At 42.3% G+C, this 18,931-nt stretch overlaps 1 protein-coding gene across 4 annotated transcripts in view; it reads left to right on the top strand.

Annotated features, from left to right (window-relative positions):
• The window catches only part of EPAS1 (endothelial PAS domain protein 1), an 82,520-nt gene that overhangs the window by 37,328 nt on the left and 26,261 nt on the right, over positions 1 to 18,931 (top strand). For all 4 annotated transcript variants that reach the window (XM_065058191.1, XM_065058192.1, XM_065058193.1 and 1 more), the window contains one exon: positions 9,409 to 9,599. In XM_065058191.1, coding sequence (XP_064914263.1) covers positions 9,409 to 9,599 — 191 coding nt within the window. Of the gene's footprint in view, positions 1 to 9,408; positions 9,600 to 18,931 lie in introns of those variants that run through there.

The raw sequence follows: 18,931 nt of genomic DNA, 5'->3' as shown, positions 1-18,931 counted from the left end.
AGATGTCTAATTGAGTCTGCTTACATAGAAAGCCTGAATATGCATGATGGGAGAAAGGTGATGGGGGAGGTTTTGGTGAATGCCTGCAGAACTCTTACAGGGTTCTGTTTGGTGAAGATTTCTGCGACATTACGACTTGCTGATCTTTTTTCACGGGTTGGAAAACTTAAAATATATTGAAGGGTGGGCTGTTTATTTTCTCTGTGTTGTTTTTATGTACTGAAATATTGTAGTGAAAATAGCTGGGTGGGGTGTAATTAATGTTTTCAAAGACCTTCCTTTGAAAGAGTCTTTTTTCCAGCCCTTGGTGGTCACCACCCATTTTCCTGTGCTGTACGCGCCTCTCTCATTGTTCCTGCCCACAAAGGCCCCTTGTGTGAACCTGTCAGCAAATGTGCCAGTGCAATGAGATAAATGTCTTGGGATATTGGTCTGAGCCTACTGAAGCACCAGGGATTTCACCCGCAAATGTCAGTGGGTATTGCCCAGGATGTAAAACAACGTAAGATCATAAAACTAGGGATTTGTCAACAATTTTCAGCATGACTCTCTCAACCGTTTACAGTTCAGCAGGTTTGGGGCTGAAGCATAGGTATGCGTACAACTGATAGCAGAATCAGGTGATGTTTGTCCCTTGGGCTTGAAATAAAGTTTAATTGAAAATTTGTCCTCATTTAGCTGCAGTTGCGCCATCTTGATAACTAATGCTGGTTGTGGTTTGGTATGGGCTGGGATGTGGTCAGTGCCCCATCTGAAAAATGAGGCTGATTTTGACTTTAACTTCTGCCCGCCCTGTTTCCCTCTGGCCTGTGAATTGCACTTCGTTCACCTTTAGCTTTAACCCGCTGGTGAACAGATAAAGCACATCCTTTGGTATGTGTTTTTTAGAGTGGGTAAATAGTTGGGTTATCTGAAAACAGATCTTAGCAATACCTGCTGAGCTTCTAAGCAACAATATGTATGGACCTCTAGATTAGCTGTCAAAATTGACTGATTACGAGTAATGCCACAAGATAAGGATCTGTAATCTCTCAAACACAAATCACTGATAGAGATCTCAGGTTGTGCATTGTCATAACCTTATCCCCAGTGCTCCAGTGTGATTCCAGCTCTAGTTGTGCTGCAGGGACTCTTGAATATGTAAGTAGAAACTATGGAGAAAAGCAGAAGGGTACCTTTATCACCCCTCAAAAATTTGCTGGTTTGAAAACAAGCTCGGCTTTGGCCAAGGTTGAAACAGTCCTTTCTGTAGTATTGTTCAGTGGGTTTGGTGACAGGCTTTTTTAGTCTGTGGGTTATCGCTGAAGCTTGCCGTATCTTGGCTTTTATCAAAGAGCAGATTGTCATGGGGAAGGAATCCGTGATCCTGTATCTTAACGGAGCAGAGCAGTGCAAAGCCAGTCTGGGGAGGGGAGACTTTAGATGGATGACTTTGTGCTCCTCTGATTGAGATTTGACCGTGTGCAGGGCTGCTTGTTTCTCTCCAGATTTCCTTATTATTTGAGGTGTTTCACTGACCTGTTTTAAGTGTGTGCTGCAACAGCTGTATAAGGGTGATCCAGAGCTGTCCTGACCCTTTCTATGACCAACACTGGGGCTTGCTGTCCTCTGAGGTACCAGGCTTCTGTTGACGTGGCGACTGCAGGATGGGCTGTGCTCAACAGCATCGTAAAATAATCGGGGACCAGATTAATGGCTGCTGAAATCCGAATACTTATCTTTCTGGTTCAAGGTACTCATAAAACTAGAAAAAAAAATGGTAGAACATAAATCCTGCAGACATTGTTTTGCTTACTGTGATTACATTTATCAGACTCTAGTGACATATTGTGAACCTAAATGGTTTAGAAAAAATATAAATGCTTCTGCAGCCTCAGTAAGGTCTTCAACATTGGACTCCCAAAGTACTATTTAGTTGCTGTGACAACTTCAATATTTACAATGATACTTTAAATTGCAGGTGGAAAGTCTTTTTTATTTTAGTAGCTGCATTAAGCGCAGCTAGTGGTATAAAAAAAAAAAAAGATGCTAGTTTTAAAACTGTATAGGTGCAATTATTTTTGTTTCAGCACCATTATTTTTTTCAGAAATAAATGCTGGGAACGTTCACGAAAATAAATAAAATACAGATCCAGCACAGCTTAATTATTAAGACTAAGGGTACCATCAGAACTTCACATATTGGAGAAGTTACGGTCTTGCATGTGGTTTTAAAGTTTGTATGGAATTTATCCTGTTTAAAAGGCCGATGTGTTCTCCATCAAAGAAAACATTCCTGGCTGTGTTACTGTCAGCTGTGGTGGTCCTAGGGTTACATGGATTTAATGAATCATAAATATGCTCAAAGACACCAAAAGTTTGGTATTCACTTAGGCCTCGTCTCTTGATACTCTAATCCTGCTAGCCAAGTCCCTTTGGTATCTTTATGCCAAGCATCCTTGAAAAGGCCTAATGAGAATGGAAATGAGTTCATTGCCCTTTACACGAACTCTTCGCTTGTCTGTCCCTGAGACACTCCTCTAGCCTTTGGTTTTAGATTTGGAGGAAAAAATTGCATCACATATTGATATGGCAGTAGGTGCCAAGCTTTACTGAACTAACAGAGATTTTTTTTTATTTAGTGGGTATGTACAGAAGCACAAGAAATTCCCCAGTCAAACCAAGGAGTTGGTGGTGACTTACTGTAAGCTAGGGCAGCTTTAAAGGAAGGGTGGAAGGTATTTCATTTCCTTATTTTTGTAATAGCCCTTTCTGTTAGTAGCTTTTCTTGTTACCTTCAAACTCTCATTTCCTCTATTAACAAATTCCATGTTTTGGCATTGTTTGTATTTGTTTTGTCGTGTGCTGGGTACTGTATCCCAATGTGCAGCAACACTGCTTTAGCAGTTAACAGTCATGAGCACTCTACATATTTTCAACCCTACTTTTTTCCTCTCAGTCCAAAAATAACTGTATCCTTCCCCTTTCTATCATTCTTGCTGGTGTGCTGAACCTGGGCATCTGGTCTCTTCTCAGCCTTTAGAAAGAATTATTTTCACTGGAAAGAGGTATAAGGAGGGATCTGTATGGCACTGTGCATGGGTTTCATTCACAGCTTTCATAGTTTGGCCTGAGTTCTGGGGAGTGAGTAAATTGCTGTTTGTAGCACTTCTTATTTACTGATGGTCACTTTTATTACTTTAATGGACAGGGCTTTCAAAAGCACAGCATGCCATCCAGAATAAACTGCTTGTCAGGTAGAATGGTTTAGAATACTTTTTGAAGGAATTTTAAGGCTAAGTAAGCATGACCACTGGCTGCTTGGTTTCTGTGCAAGCAAACTGTCAAGCGGTGTGGTTGCGAGGTAGCTGTGGAGTGCCTCACAGTCAGCGAAACTCCTTTTGAGATATTATGCTGGTTTGAATCATCTAGGGATTTGCCAAGCAGAAGGTAAAGCAAAATATAAACACACAGCAAAAAATGCATTTCCTAGATTGAAATAAATATTTGTTGTTATCTAAGATAGTGCTGCTTGTTAAAATATCTTTATTGAGTTTTTATTGGTTTGAATTGGAAAATATTTTTATGCTAAGCGATCAGTTTTTTCATTTATTTGTATTGTAAAATATTTTCTTTGCATCCCTAGAATGTATGTTTCTTGTTCTGCAAGTTAGCATTTGAAGCTCTAACTCTAAACCATTTGAAGTGAGCGTTTACTACAGAAATTTCATGTGACGGCTTAATTAACTGTGGATTCTCGACCTTTAAAGTGCTGGAGCTAGAAACATTTAAGAACCAGCCATTGGATATAAAGTAATACACTTGTTGTTTTACTAGCTTGCATACATGGCAGTTTGAAGCAAAGTCCAAGGGTCACCAAAATCACAAAGTGAACTGAAGCAGGTCAGTCTGAACTATGTATTTCAGAGCATTGTACAAACGTGTCACACAGTATATATGTATGACTGAAGGCTACTGGGTTACATACAAGGTATTTTTATGCAAGGTGCGGATTACGATTTCTCTAAGAGCTTCCGTGATCTGGAGCCTACAAGGTGGAAGTGTAATTCAGTGCAGTTACTGTGCTGCCTAGTCTTAAACAAGCAAGTCTGTGTGTACGCAACCAAAGTATCAACCCACATGGACTTGTTGCGAACAGTGAAACGCTGAGCAGAAGACTGCTATCTCGGCAAGTCCCCTCCATCATCTTAAAGGAGGCCACTGATGTCCTTGACCAAAGGGAGGATCAATGAAGCTGACCACCCGGCACCGTTGTTGGCTGAGTGGGTACCAAGGGCTTTGAGGGGGTGATGGCATGTGGGAAGGACCAGGGAGATGTATGGGTAGAGGTGGCAAGCAGGGATTACTGAGAGAGATGAAGTACTGGTGGGAATGGGACTGCAGACAGAAAGTGTGGTCACAGCCAGCGGAAACAGTACCAAAATGTCAGGTCAGTCCCTCTCTGCTGAGCTGAGAAGCCTTGCGTGAGTATCTAATGTGACTTCAGAGCAGTGAGTGATGCTTTACACCTGCGTGTAAGCTCCGGTGCCAGGGGTGGTGTGTTTGCCCTGGGGTTGGAGGGGCTAATCCCCGCTGTGTCTGGGTCGCAGGTCCCTTCTCTGGGTGCCTGGGCAAGGCAGCAGCAGCAGCGCAGACCCTGGCCTGGGTTGGCTGCCCTAGCATTTCTCGCAGCTGCTGGAGTCTGGGGCTGTCACAGCAGGGAGCACCAGGGAGACAACCCCTAAGATGACATGATGGTTTTGCAAGGTTATTTGAGCCAGATCAGCTATGTGGGGCTTCAGGTTTTGCCAATAAATTGCTGTGCCTGGAGGTTTCAGTCATGCAGTAAGAGAGGCTTTGGGAAGCCAGATTACAATCTTCTCCCCTGGTCTGCAAGACCTTGGTCTGCAGGCATTCCTGCCAATTTCAGTGAAGCTATGTTGCAAGGGGACGTCAGAGATGAGCAAGGGGTTAGGAATCTGTCTCCCGGGATCCATGCAGGGCATTCCTACACCCCTTTGGATGATTCCAGCAGGTGGGATTATGTGCTCTGTTCCCATGTGAGAGTGTACCCCTGGGACTGGTTTTGTTGTTTGCGTTCTTGGGAGAAGCAGGGAGAGCTTTTGTTCCTGGAAATCTGGGAGCTTCACCTGAGAGGGCAAAGACTTGCCAGTTGTTTGTCATCTTTGCTCACATGCATCGGCCTGTAAATTCTATTTTCAGAGCACAAACTAAACATGGCCAGGAGGAAGTGGGAAATCATGTAAACAGCCATCCTAGGGGTACAGTGCCATACTTGTGTTCTGTGGCAGGGAGCTGCCTACACCGCATTAGCTCTTCCACTCCCTATGGCTTGTACGTGTGAACGCCACAGCCCTGGAGCTGGCGTCGTCTGGCAGCCCTGGGAGAGTCCTTGCTGGGAAGCGGCACCCACCTCTTCCTTCTCCTCCAGCCTCCCCACCACCCCCTGCCCAGCCCAGTCCTGCATGGAGTTCCCAGGGCCCTTCCTCAGCTCAGCCACCCTGTTTCTAGTGGAGATTTGAGCATCTCCATGCCTTTCTTGTTGTTCTATCAGGAGTAGTCATGCTACAATTGCAACATGAGGGAGGTATGTGGTCAAGCAGGGTCATATCCTGCCAGATCCTAGGACTCCTTAAGGAACAAGTGTTGGGGAGCCCCCGGGAGGCTTCTCCCCCCGTACCTCTGGGCCTTAAACCAGCATATGGTGGATCCGTTTGTGATGCCTTTCTCCTCTGTCTCCCCTCTGCATTTTTAAAAATCTGACACGGGTTTGGGTGAGTGAGGTTTTTGCTTCTGCTTGAGGCACTTCCTCCAAGCAGCGAGGCACACATATGCTCTTTTTTTTTTTTTATTTCCCCACATAAGTGGGTGGTTTATGATTCATAAATTAGCTAGAGCCTAGGCCTTTTGTCTATTGCCCTAACGATGTGTGAAGAGGATTTGGTGTCAGCCTTTCTTCCTGGCCTTCAAACAGGCAGGTTGCTGTGACAACATCATTGAGGCACATTTTCACTCTCTAGCTGTGGGTAGTCCATCCTTGCCCCGGGTAAAATGCTGACCTCACATGTAAATTGGGGTAGCTGCTGAGACAGTTGCATCTGCCGTCTGCAGACTAAAACTGTGAAAAGACAAATACTGCTTCTTGCAGGATTCTGTCAGTTGACTGCAATTTTTGGAGGCTTTTGCAACCAGGACGAGTAAGCACAGAATGACCATCTTTGACGCAGAATGACAATCATTGACACGGGTGTCCCTGGGAAGGACAGCAAGCAAGCGCAGATATCTGTCTACTGGCGAAGATGGGGAAGCTGCATGGGGCAAGTGGTGTAGGGCATGGGGGTGTTTGGGCCTCTGAGGGCTTGTGCTGGACTGGCTACAACAACAATGTGGGTGAAGGATGTGCTGGATGGGGAAAGATGGGGAGGAAGATTGAGGTGCAGGAAGTTAGAGGGTGGGGAAATGCTTAACGAGCGAATTGTTTGTTTGTTTAAAATGATAATGGGTGAGCAAGAAAGTCGTTTGAAAGCCACCAGGCAGGCTGATTCCTCTCCTTGTTTTCTGATGTGAGAAACCTGTCATGTGGTGTGTAATGAACAACTATGTCTGTCTGCAGAAAAGACTGAGCACGGCAGTCAGAATCAATGTTGAAGAAAAGCATCTGCAGCACAGAGGAATAAAATTGTTTTCTGGTCATAGCATTAGTTATTATTATAGAAACCTTGGGCAACCCATGGTTAATAAAACCAGCTTGTCTCATTAGCCACACTTGAAAATTATATTTACAGAGGTTAGCAGAACTAAATATTTTTCTTTGTGGCTGGAGTGGCGTCATGAGAGACTCTGTCGTATACAACCCATTTTTACTGCATGAATTGCAACATGGCTTTGGCCTTGGTTCCCAAAGTTTTGTGTATAAATGAGGAGGGATTGGATCTTATTTTGCCCGAGTTGGTTCTAATGTGAAAATTGTGGGCTCTAGATTTAGAGCATAGCTCAAACATTTATGGTTCGAGTTAAATTTCCCAAGTAGCAACTGGAAATTCTTGCAAATATTGCCATGTAGCTTTTCTTCTGTTCCGTTTTGTTTCTGCTCTTTTATTTTGTTGGTAGAATTAGAAACTGAGAAGACATGTTCCCAGTCTAACGTGTTTATAGGCACAGTGTAGACACATTTTTCTTTAGAGAGCAAGACAAACTACTGAAAGATGCATAGGTGTGAATATTTCACATGGCTCTCCCATTCCCAGCACCTGCCCTGAGAGGACACGGGGCGTTTTCTGTTGTACCTTCCCGGACAGCTGTACAAAGGGACTTTTTTTTATGTGGATGTGGTGTGACTCTTACTTGGCAAGGAGAAAAGTACGGAGTTAGTGTCACCTTGTGAGTATCTGATCCTTTAGATTCAAAGTTGAGTGGGTGGGTGTTGCTGCAGCGATGCCCCTGAAGTCGTTATCAAAGTTGGATCCTGCCGTTATACGCTGAAATGTGCGTAGGTCTCCTCCTGTACATGTCTCCCGCAACAGATGCCATGTTAGCAAATATTCACCTCAGGCAAAATAATTGTGACAGAGGTTTGCTGGGGGGCTGATCACAGATCTTGAGAACATACTGTGAGTATTTATGAGGGAGCCCCCTTGCCCTGTTAGCACACACCCACTGGTGAGCACCTGTCTGATCCCTACACATAGGCCTGGTTTCAGTGTTTTGCAACACAAGCATCTACTGATGTGCTGTGAGCACATTCCTGCTTTGGATGATGATGTTGAATGCTCAGCCTTGCCTAGGCCCCAGCAAACACCTTACTGTAACTTTACTCTTAGCATTTAGCAAACACCCTGGCTATTTTTCCTCTTTTCTAATTTTCAAAACTACATGTGGCTTCAATGTTAGAGCCTTCTGCAGGCAGTCTGCTTCTTCTAGAGATGGTCATCTTCTTTAGAGTACTTTACTATGTATTAATACTCTTTCTCTATTTCATGCAATTTTACATGAGAGCAGTCATTATTGGAACACTTTCTAGGATTAAGTGAAGCAATTAATATTTATTTTACTCATAATATTCACATAACAGAATATATTTATTGAAATACCCTGTTTTGATAGAATATTTTTTATTGATGCATTTTTAGTTTATAGACTCATTATTTTATACTGACATTGGAAAAAGCACATTATAAGCTGCTGCATTTTTAGGTAGCCCTGAGAATAGAAAGCTGCTGCTGGTGATTCTGGAAATGAATGTGCTGCCACAACAGCAAAAACAGTGGGGCTGATCTACTCCACACCCTGTTTTGTGCTCCTTCAAGCCACGCTATTTGCATCGGTACACTTGTACAGGACCCTGCCTGAAAATAGATATATTCTGTATTGGTGTGACCAAGATGCAAACCTCAGCTTGCGCAAGGAAAGGAAACTGGTAGTATCAGCAGAGCTACATGGGGTTGAAATAGCTGTTGTTTTTGAATGGATTCAGGTTCTTCATGTTTTGAAATAAGAATTGTATTTTATAAAAGCAGCTTAGACTCCGTGAAGTTCCCTCTTAAACTCTCCTACCCCAGATCTATTATAAATGTATCCCTTGTGTTTCTCACATGTTAAATTTAGCTTTATGTCCCTCAGTGGTTTAATTTTGCATACTTGCTTCAGAAAATGTCTTCCCCTTTGTTATTTCCTGCTCCTCTGTTCTCTGTGGAGTTTGAAGGAGGCTGGCTCTATCAGTCATGTTATTTTGCTCAAGAAGGAATCTCTTTTCATAGACAATGGAGAAACGGTGATTTAATTAGAATAGTTTCTACAAAGGAAGGGTTTCTTGCAAGCAACAGTATTTTCTTTCCCGTTTTATATTCTTCATGGTCAAGGAAAGGTGGCTTTCCAGACTACTGTAGGATTAAGAGCTGAGGCAGTTGCATACAAACACTGTTTGATACCCTTTTATTACTTTTATTTTAATGCAGAGTACAGCCATTGAAACTCTACCACACTGAAATATCTGTGACACAGCTGCATGCACTGTAATTGTTCTAGCTGTAAAATGGATTGTCACTTCAGCCCAGAGTATTTTTAGATTGAACAAATGAAATTTTTTGTTTTTAACATATCCTGAATTCTAGGAAAAATGTTTTGCTATTTCATTTTGAATCTATCACTTAAGGCAGATCTTGACCTTGTTACATTCAACAGGGATTTGGGGGGTCCAAAAGTGTAGAGTCTGAGCCCTTTCCAGCTGTGGCAGTCCTCTCCTAATTCCCATTTTTAAAGGAACAAATAGATATTAAACCTAGTCAACTGATTTAAACCAGCTGACAGAAGGAATTCATTACTGAGAAGATTTACTGTTATAAATGCCTCTCTCAGGTCATGAATTGCGATTGAAGAAATGCTTTTTCCTTTCTCTCCTTTACCTATCAGGAGCAGTTCCGAACGGAGGAAGGAGAAATCAAGAGATGCAGCAAGATGCAGAAGAAGCAAGGAGACCGAAGTCTTCTATGAACTGGCACATGAGCTGCCCCTGCCCCACAACATCAGTTCCCACCTGGACAAGGCGTCCATAATGCGCCTGGCAATCAGTTTTCTGCGCACTCACAAGCTTCTGTCTTCAGGTAAGATCTGGCTAAAATAAGATGTCAGTTGCCTCTAAAAGAAAACCTCTCAAAACTCTTAAATGTGGTTTATAAGCTTTTAAGAGTTTAATCAGAATTCAGATGTGTGTCTTAAGCTTCCATGCTGAAACAAGTAAATTTTGATTTGGCATGGCAAGCATGTTTGTGCCAGCACATTCAAAAGGCAGCTAGGAAGTTCTGAAGATCCAATACTTTGTTTGAGAGGACTAATTGTGCTATATGCTGACAATGAGTAGTAGGTAGATTGTTTATGGTGAGGTAGATTAAGACAGCTAAAGCAAACAACTTTTACATACACGATGTGAGTGGATTCTATGTAATCAGAATCTTGCTAATGTTGGACTAGTAGGGAATGTGAAGCAGCATCATTTTTATGGCCTGTGAAAATGGTTAAAATTCACTTATTTTTATTTCCACCAATATTTGAATAAGCACTTTGATGGAAATCTGTGGTTTGAGTAGCCTGTAAGATCAATAAAAACAACTGATATTTCTGGGGGAACTTTCACACAGTGACCAATAAGTGACAAGAATACATTCACAAAACAATGCCTGCATTGTTTGCGAAAGGTAAACCCAAAATTTCATCTTTTCCTTCTTTAATGGCAAAACTCCCAATAAGGTCATGATTGCACTTCCTCTCTTTAGAAATGTTGAGTCATACCATAACAATTACTTTAATAAATGTTATTAGGAAGTATCTAATTTTGTGGATGAGTATGCTGCTGGTTTGTTGTTGGTTAGTCTGAAAGATACAACAAATTCAATTCTGTTTCTGTGTGCTTTGTAATTTTAGTAGCTTCTCTGGCTTCTGCTAAGACTATTGTATATAATGTGGGTATTCTTTTCATCTTAGCTTATAGAATGTCGTTTAGCATTTGCTCCTGTGAAAAGTTTATTTGCTGAACAGTCTTTGGAAATCCTCTCTAATTTCATAATGTAATTAATGCTTGAAGAAGATGCGTAAATAGCTGAGTGTTCTTAAATATGCCATACACCAAGCCAATTTGTTAGTAACTTTCTCCTAAAAACACAGCTTCAGCTTTTCAAGTATTTATATGGCATGAACTAGAGACTGGCACAGTGCAGGAAAAGCAGACTTCAGAAGGGCCCTAAGAGAATATGAAAAACATGTGTGTGTGAAACTTGACATGAGAGAGTTTTATGCTGTCATCATTAGAAATGTACGTTTGCTTACCTGGGAACTGCTAAGATTAAAGTGAGCTTTTCAAATACATGTACATTTCTTGATGAGGAAAAAATCTACAGATAAAACATTTGTTTTAGTGCTTCTGTAGTGTTAAGGCTTAGGCTCATATCATTTGATAGTGATGACAACTCAATATATGTATATAATATTCATATATACACGTATGATTTTCCTGTGACGGTGTTTGAAAAACAACGTGATTCATGTAACTGATGTACATTTTCCTGAAGTACCACCAGTACCCAGTGGTTAGAAAGGAATCTGGAAATGAAATGTTACAGTAGCAACAGGCTGTGATTTCATATTTTGGGCTTTCTCTGTGTTAGTTATTTGCATAACCTTAAATCTGATGCACTTCCCCAGTCTAAATGTTAACTTGGAGTAAGTCCTCTCATCAAAATTTCTGTTGTTGATCAAATGCACTTTTGTCCATGGCTGCATCCTTTAGTTACAGGAGATGTAGAGAAGGGTTTCAAAATCTTCAATGCTTCTATTCTGATGAACTGAACTTAAGGTACTTTAAAGGGACTGATTTTCTGGAAGAGTTGGGTATTATTTTCTGATAGTGAGAAAGAGCTGAAATGAAAGAACTCAAGCCAGAAAACCTAATCTGTGATTTATATTATTCTGATTATAGATAACATTTAAATTAGATTTTATATCTTGTGGGCTTCTCAATAATGTCAGTCTTTATAAGGACACACTGGAACGCTGCCCGATTTAATTCAAAACACTAGGTTTTCAATACAGCTTTAGGATCACACATGAAGAAGTTTGCTGCCCATCACATTTTTATGAGAATGTGGAGCAAAATGGAAACTGGGTTTGTGGTGCGTGTCCACCCCCCATTCTTGCTTTTCCTCTGTACCCTTTCTGAGCCCCAAGCAAAGCTGTCCCCGTTTCACATGCATGTTTAGCAGGCTGGAATTTGGCCATCAATTCAGTATTGCATTTGAGGAGCCCAATTTGACTGACAGGGAGCGCAGGGTTACTGTGTCATCTCTGACAGGTGATCTGGGAAATGGGGAAGTGAAGGACTGCACTGTGCATGAAAAGCAAATGCTTGCCCCAGCCCACAGACCCCCTCTTTGCTTTGTGTTATCTTCATGGAAATAGTTTTGATTATTTGCACTAGATGCTCAGTGTAAACGGGAGTTAAGTGGGAGTATTTTTTTTGTCGCTAATTAGGACATTAAAATAACATTTACTGCATTTATATATATATATACACACAATGTCACTAAAATAAGTTTGCAGTGAGGCTTCAAAAGATACTAGAGGAAAAAACTACTGCTTGATTAGCATTTTTCTTATTTATTATTTATTCTATCAATACCTACCAGTACACTAGATTTTACTTTATGTTACTATTTGTGGGCACAATTCTCAAGCGTGGACACATCTTGTCGTTCCGCAGCAGTTTTCCCTGGAGCAGAGAGCACCAGGCCCTTCCCAGGACTGCATCCTTGTCTTTCTGCAAGCTGATGCTCCAGGTGGGATTTCAGACATGCCTGTAGGCAACATGCCAGCCTCAGTCCACTGGCATCGAGCATCTCATGCCCCTTCCTATTATTCCCTGTCTCTTGGAATAGGGCTTTTCACTTGTGTAACTTGGGCTGTTTCACTAGCTGTGTCTGCATAATGATTATTTATCTGTCTGGAAGCCAAGACCTAGGGAAATCTATGCCCACATTCTTCCAGCAGGTGAATGGCAGAGCCCATGAATCGGAGACCACATTGAGAGCTCTCCCGCTACGTGCCTCTGAAAATCCCAGCTCCTGGATTGCAGGGTGCATATCTCCTGCAGGCATTGCAGGACCCGAGCTTGGCCCTTGTGTCTGATCGTAATAGGAAATAGCTGGTTGTATATCTCAGAGTTCAAAAGGGTAAAAAATACCAGGTTTTGCTTTATAAAAGTTGCTGCTTTACTTAGTAACACGTTTCCCTTTGATTTTCACAGTAGGCAATTCTGTGTGGGAATGTTCGAGAGGAAGCCTTTAACATTTAGAAATGCAGGCTGTTCGTCTGACGGCCTGATTGAGATTAGTATCACAGGAAGCAAACTGAAACAATAGCTTTATAATACTGTTTCCATGTTGTGCACAGAACAGTACACAGTATAATTGGAATGCTAAGTAGAAATATCATTTAATTATGATCATCTTAAATATTTTTCAAGATGTCTCCTAATTCTGTTGGCATAATACATTTTTGCCATCGTCACATTCAAATGTTTGTGATAAATTTAGACCTGATCTTTGTTCATTTCAAGTAAAGGTTTTGATCACATAAAGTTGCTGCTGAAAATAAACGGATGGTTATCAGTAGTGGAGCTTTTGGATTTGGGATCTTATGTCCTTTAGTGTGGTCAGAAAAACTGATAGCAGTGCTTGTCCCCTGCTGTTCTCTCCTATAGCTAGTAAATCAGTCTAATGCTTTGTGAGAGGTTAATAGATGGTAAAAGAGAAATAACTGGTTTTTGGTAAAAAGTGGCTTTGTTAACACCTGACATCGTGATAGTTGCTAAGGCTGTCTTAGCTGGTCTCTTTTTGTCTGAATAGGAGGAAAATAATCCACTTTAAGAAGACTGTTTGGGCATTAGCAGGCGGTGCCAATAATTTTAAGCGTTTATTTGGACCATGCTGGTGCCAAAGACATTACAGGAACCAGAACTCTTTGGTACCAGAGAGTTCTGTGTGCCGCGACTACGGGCTTTTTAGTCAGGCTGATCAGGCAAACACAATTTCATCAGCTTGCTTTAATCCCATCCCAATTGTGTGGCCAACCGGGTGTCTTTTCTGTGTGGAGGTCCAGCAAAGGAAACTGGATGGGAGTTGCTCCTGGGCAGGCAGACAGCAGGAGAAATGGGGAGGGAACAGGGAAGCAGACGGGAAGTTGTTTGGGAGAAGGGAGGCCACGAGGAAGCCAGTGTGAAGTTGTTTCAAGGGAGGGAGACAACAGAGCCGGAAAGCCAGCAGGGAGCAGAAGGGAAAAAATAGCTTTTTCTCTGGGCTTTTAAGGGAGAGGACAAACCGTAGGGAGAAGTGATGTGGGCATTGTTTTTGAATGTCTGGACACGCTGCGTGTCATCTCAGACCATTGTGGCATAAAACAGTGCTTTAAAAATAGCATGTCTACTTGGTTTGCTTTTATTAAATTGGAAAAACAGTTTTGAGCCAACCATGCTGCTAGGAATGGGAGTGGAGCTGGGTGCTGAGGGCTTCAAATGCTTGAAAGGATGTCTCTTTTCTGGGAAGGTGCATCAGAAGTTCCCAAAAGGCTCAGGGAGCCTGGTCTGATGGGGTCCCATGTCCCACTGTTCAACACCGATGACTGCAGGACTTGAAGCAGCTTCCTGGGAGCAGCATTTGTATGATTTGGCTAGATACAAACTCTGCAATCAAAATAACACTAACAAAAAGTGTTTTCTTTATCAAAGTTGCTTGTGCACTTGGAGATAAGAGCCCTTCAGGAAGCTTCAAGCTTAAGAGTAGCTTTTTCTTGATGTATCTAAATTGAAAGCTTTTATTGAACACATTGAAAATATCCCCTTGAACAGGATGTACTGCCCTGTCAAGAAAGAAAAAAAAATTGAATCAGTCACTTTCCTTTGATGCCAAACAAGAAACCAGGAAGAGACGTCTGTCTCAAAGCTGCTCTCCCTTATGCAGGATGGAGCTGCTGTTAGATCTTCCCTAACTTGTGCCTACGGGTATCAGGCAGTTTTTACAACCCTCCTCATGAGTGGCAGCTGTAGCCTGGTTTCTATTATGGACAATATCCAAGGAATTTTATGGTACTTGTAGGATCTGGGATTAGAGACAAAGCCATGAAAATTCTGTGGAGGTGACAATGTGACCTCCAGTAAAAATCTTTTTTGTCATTCTCTACCTCTGAACTGACCAGAAAGGCCCCTTAGAGTCAGATCAAAGGTGTTGAGAGGAGTAGAGGCTGCTTGCTAGGAGGTTGTTTGTACCTGAGCAATTATTTCTTGTAAGGAGAGCCTGACTTTTTGAGACTTCAGCTTGTTCCAAGAGGTTGGACTGAAGGAAATGAGCAAGCATCTACGGAAAAAGTGTTCTTAAACTTGGGAACAGTGCACATCCTGACAGTGGGAATTAATCAAAGCTTGTTTACAAGAGCTATTTTTAGCATAAAAGGTTATCATAAACACTGCAATAAGCATTTGCCATTACAGTTCAAAGTTTCTTGTTGATGAATGAATTGTACTTTGGGGGTTTTCAAATTTTTCAAAATAGAGCTGATTAAAAAAAAGTGTTTATCAAAACTTGATGAAGACTGAGACATGGATTGAAAAATACTTGGTCAAAATTTGATGCGGACCAAGAAACACTGCCTTGGGTCAGTATGAACAGTGGATGACCCATCAAACTGGGTCATGGGACGTGGTTGCTGTGTTCCTGGTTCTGCTGTAGCTCTGACAGTCACCCTAGGGAGGCAACTGCACTTTTCCGTGGCTCTCTGATGTGTTTCAAAATCTCTCAATCTCAGCTAGGCAGGGATTCTCCCTCTTTTATATGCTTCCTAGGGCTACATGAGCACAGTCTTGGCTGGGATCCATAAATGTAACTATAATATGAACAATAATATTACAGTATTCATTCTGCTGAATGTGCTATTAATTTATAGTTAAACTGGCGTATTTGCAGTCCAGTCTCCCTGCTGTACTATCATGGTACCTGAACTGAGGTACTCCCATTAGTAGAGGTGGAAAAGATGCAGGAAAAACGCCTCCTTATTTCAAAATTTAGTTAGCAGCTATATTGAAAAGCAGTGCTGATGATCAAACCTCTACCTAAAAGTCAGGGTAGACTGAGTCCATGGTTACCTTTCCTTAAGACCTGGAATATTCTGGCAAGTCCACATGGGGTGCTACTGCCTGGATAAAGTGACCTCATACCTACTGGAAACTAAGTTCTGGTCCCACCTCCTCATGCCAACCTCTTGCTTCCATTTGGGCCTGGCTTTCTCAAATGTTTTCCATCTGAAGATGAAATTTCTTTTGCTAAAGTGAAAGACAATAGGGATTTCTGGGAGCAGCTAGCAGTAGCAATGGTTTTATTTGTTTTTCTTCTGCAAAATAGATTCTTTCTAAAGCAAAACAGATTTCTGCTAGTGGCAGTAACTGAATTGCTTCTGATGTATCAGTCTCCTGATGTGTATATATCCTCTGTGTATTAGTAGCTAGTGATTTTCACAGGAGAAAAGGGATCAAGCTATAATGCTGTAACTGCAACCATATGAGGGACAGTTATTTATTATTTATATTACTATAATTTATACTAAGTTACCTGATATGGGGCATACTAGGGCCACCGCAGTGATGTCCAGCATATTTATTGCTGTGGGACTAAGGATCTTCAGGTAGTAATACACTTCAGGGGTTTAGCACAGATGACACCTTCTGAGACTGTATGTTTGCAACTACCACAAAGAACCTGGACATAGCAGAAGACGTGAGCACCTCTGGTGCAGCCCCCGGTGCCTGGTTTTCCCTGGACAGGCTGCTGGGAATGCCCAAACGAGGAAGAGATGGTGGCAGCTGCTCAGTGGCCCCTGGAGGTACTTGTCACCTGCCTGATGGTGCCCATGGTTTCACCACTCTGTCTTTAAGACGTGAGCATCCCCTGTTAAACGGCCCCAGAAACCTGTGTCTGCCAGCTCCCCTTGTCTGCAGTGGCCAAGGCTGCTAAGGGAGAAGGGAGGGGATACGGTGGGGTTGTTTGAGTTATCAGGGAAGCTGGAGGGTGTCTGCAAAACACCTTGGTCATGCTTTTGGGTACATGAGCAGGGGCACACAGCAGCACAGACTCTCTTCCCGCCTCCCTCCCAGTCCACATCACAGATGCCTGCAGCTGGACAAAGGTAATTTTAATAGAAAAGTTGAACCCTGATCCCACAAACCCTGTAACCACGTGCTTTAAAGCTGACTATATCTTTAAGTGCTGTGCTCAGCTAGGACATGAAGGGTTTGGACCTGCAGCCCTGGTGTGAGTGATCCTATGTACTCTCTGTGTGTTTGGATAAGTAATATAATTTATATACATGGAAAAGCAAACATAATCATCTGATAATACAAGTAAAGTGTTTGTCATTCACTGTTGGAGGCATTTAAGAATAAAAATGCTTTGAATAGCCTTCCTGCCTTTCAATAGTCATGTTTTGTTAATGCAAACTTAATGAGCTGGGAAAAAAAATGGAAAGGAGGGTCTGGGGTTAGAGCTGAAAAGTCATTTTTTTCTCTGAACCCACACTTGGCTGATTGTCTTGGGCTATAGCCATGATCCCTGCTGAATAAACCATTTGTTTGCTTCCGGAAAAGTAAAAAAAGACCCTTGACATTCTTTACACAGCAGAAACAAGCTTGGGAGCAGATGGTCACTTGCCTTTTTTTTTTTTCTTCCCTAAATGTCATTATGGTCAAAGTGCATACTATTCAAATATATTATTGTGTATTTTCTGTATTTTAAACGCTAGCCCTGATGTAATTTCCTGAAGTCGGTTGCTTTGTGCTGGGGAGGAACTGGCCCCTGCATGCGCAGTTAGAATTGCAATGCAGGGACACTAAACTATAAATCCCCAGCCTGTGCCAGCCACCCCCAGAGAGCATCTTCTCTTCCCTGATACCAAACGGTCGTGCTGAGAAGCAAAGGGTGATAAACCAGGTGTTCCCAATGGCTCTGTGACAGAGTCCATTGTTTGCAGGACATGTAGTAGACTGCTGCCAGGGATGGGAGTTGAGGAGCAGGAGGAGGATGCAGAAGCAGTAGAAGCATCATTTTTGTTAGCACTCGTCTGTTCCAAACAGCAGCTTGGTGGGCTCTGCATTGCAAGTGCTCATCTCTCTACATCTGCTCGCTGTCCATCCTCAGGCACTAGCAGCTGCAGTTGTAGGAGGTATATAGATCGAACTCTTCCTTTAATCGTAACTCATTAATACTTCAAAGTAAAAACTGCATTAGTTTGGCTCAGCCTCGTCCCTATCCAAAAAAATAACCAAAACCAAACCACTTCTAGTAATGTTTTACAAAACAATACCCAATTCTTGCTTCTAGACTTCTTCCAGAATGATTATTTCTACAAGAAACATGAGGGAAAATAATGAACGTGCTGATTCAGGGAGGAGAAGAATAAAAATGAAATACTTTTCTCAAGTGCTAACAGTATGTGTACAAGAGAACAAAAACTGTATGCTGAAATTGCAACATTAAACCAACATAAAAGAGCAATTTCTCCAATAAGCTCTTCTAAGAGTCCCACTGTTGTTACGAATAAGGCTGATGCAATTACAGCTGGAGCCTCTGGCCAGCAGAATCAGTGGTGGGCCCAGGCTGGAGCCCTTGGTGCCACCAGAGAGGGGCACAGGGAGCAGCATCGCTGCAGCTCTCCTCACATAATCCTGCTGCCTCAGGCTGCGGAGGACGTTTGATCTAGATGAGGCTTACCCTTGCCCTTGTATCTTCAGCAGAGTATGGCTGGAGTTGGTTATTCTTTATTCTAAGACAATAAGGTTGGGAGTTCTTGTTCATTTGCTTTTTTGCCCCCAAATTCAGAGCCTTACCACTACACATAATTGCGAAGACCGATCACTAATGTGCAGGCTCACTGACAAAACTATAAAGATAAGCTCTCTACAGCATGTCTGAGGTACACAGAGCAGACACGATATCTGTAAATAGTTTTGTACAAAAATAATCCCAGAAGTTTAGTATAAAACATGTCAGGAAATTAATGGGCTGGCTCCTACACAGAAATTTTTTGATACTAGTCATCTACAAATTGTGTACTGCAGGCTTCTTATTCATGAAGCTGAAACATGCTTGAAAGTGTAGAAGGGAAGGCAGGAGTGCTGAGTGGACACTTGGGTGACCAGCATTAGGAGAAGCAGTGTCTCCCTCCCTCCCTGCCCACTTACTGCCTCCCATTGCAGGAGGTTAGTAATGTGGAGCACATCCAGCGTGGGCATCGCAGTGCCATCAGTTGCCTCTACAACACAGCCAAAAGGCAACAGGAAAACAGGTAACCAAAACAAGTAAGTGTCTTAATAAATATTCTAGCATGTCAGCGTAACAGTGGCACA

This window comes from Columba livia, chromosome 3 (genome assembly GCF_036013475.1).
Source record: "Columba livia isolate bColLiv1 breed racing homer chromosome 3, bColLiv1.pat.W.v2, whole genome shotgun sequence".
Lineage (NCBI taxonomy): Eukaryota > Metazoa > Chordata > Aves > Columbiformes > Columbidae > Columba > Columba livia.
The sequence above is the reverse complement of the archived record's forward strand: the minus strand, read 5'-3'. Positions and strand labels throughout refer to the sequence as shown.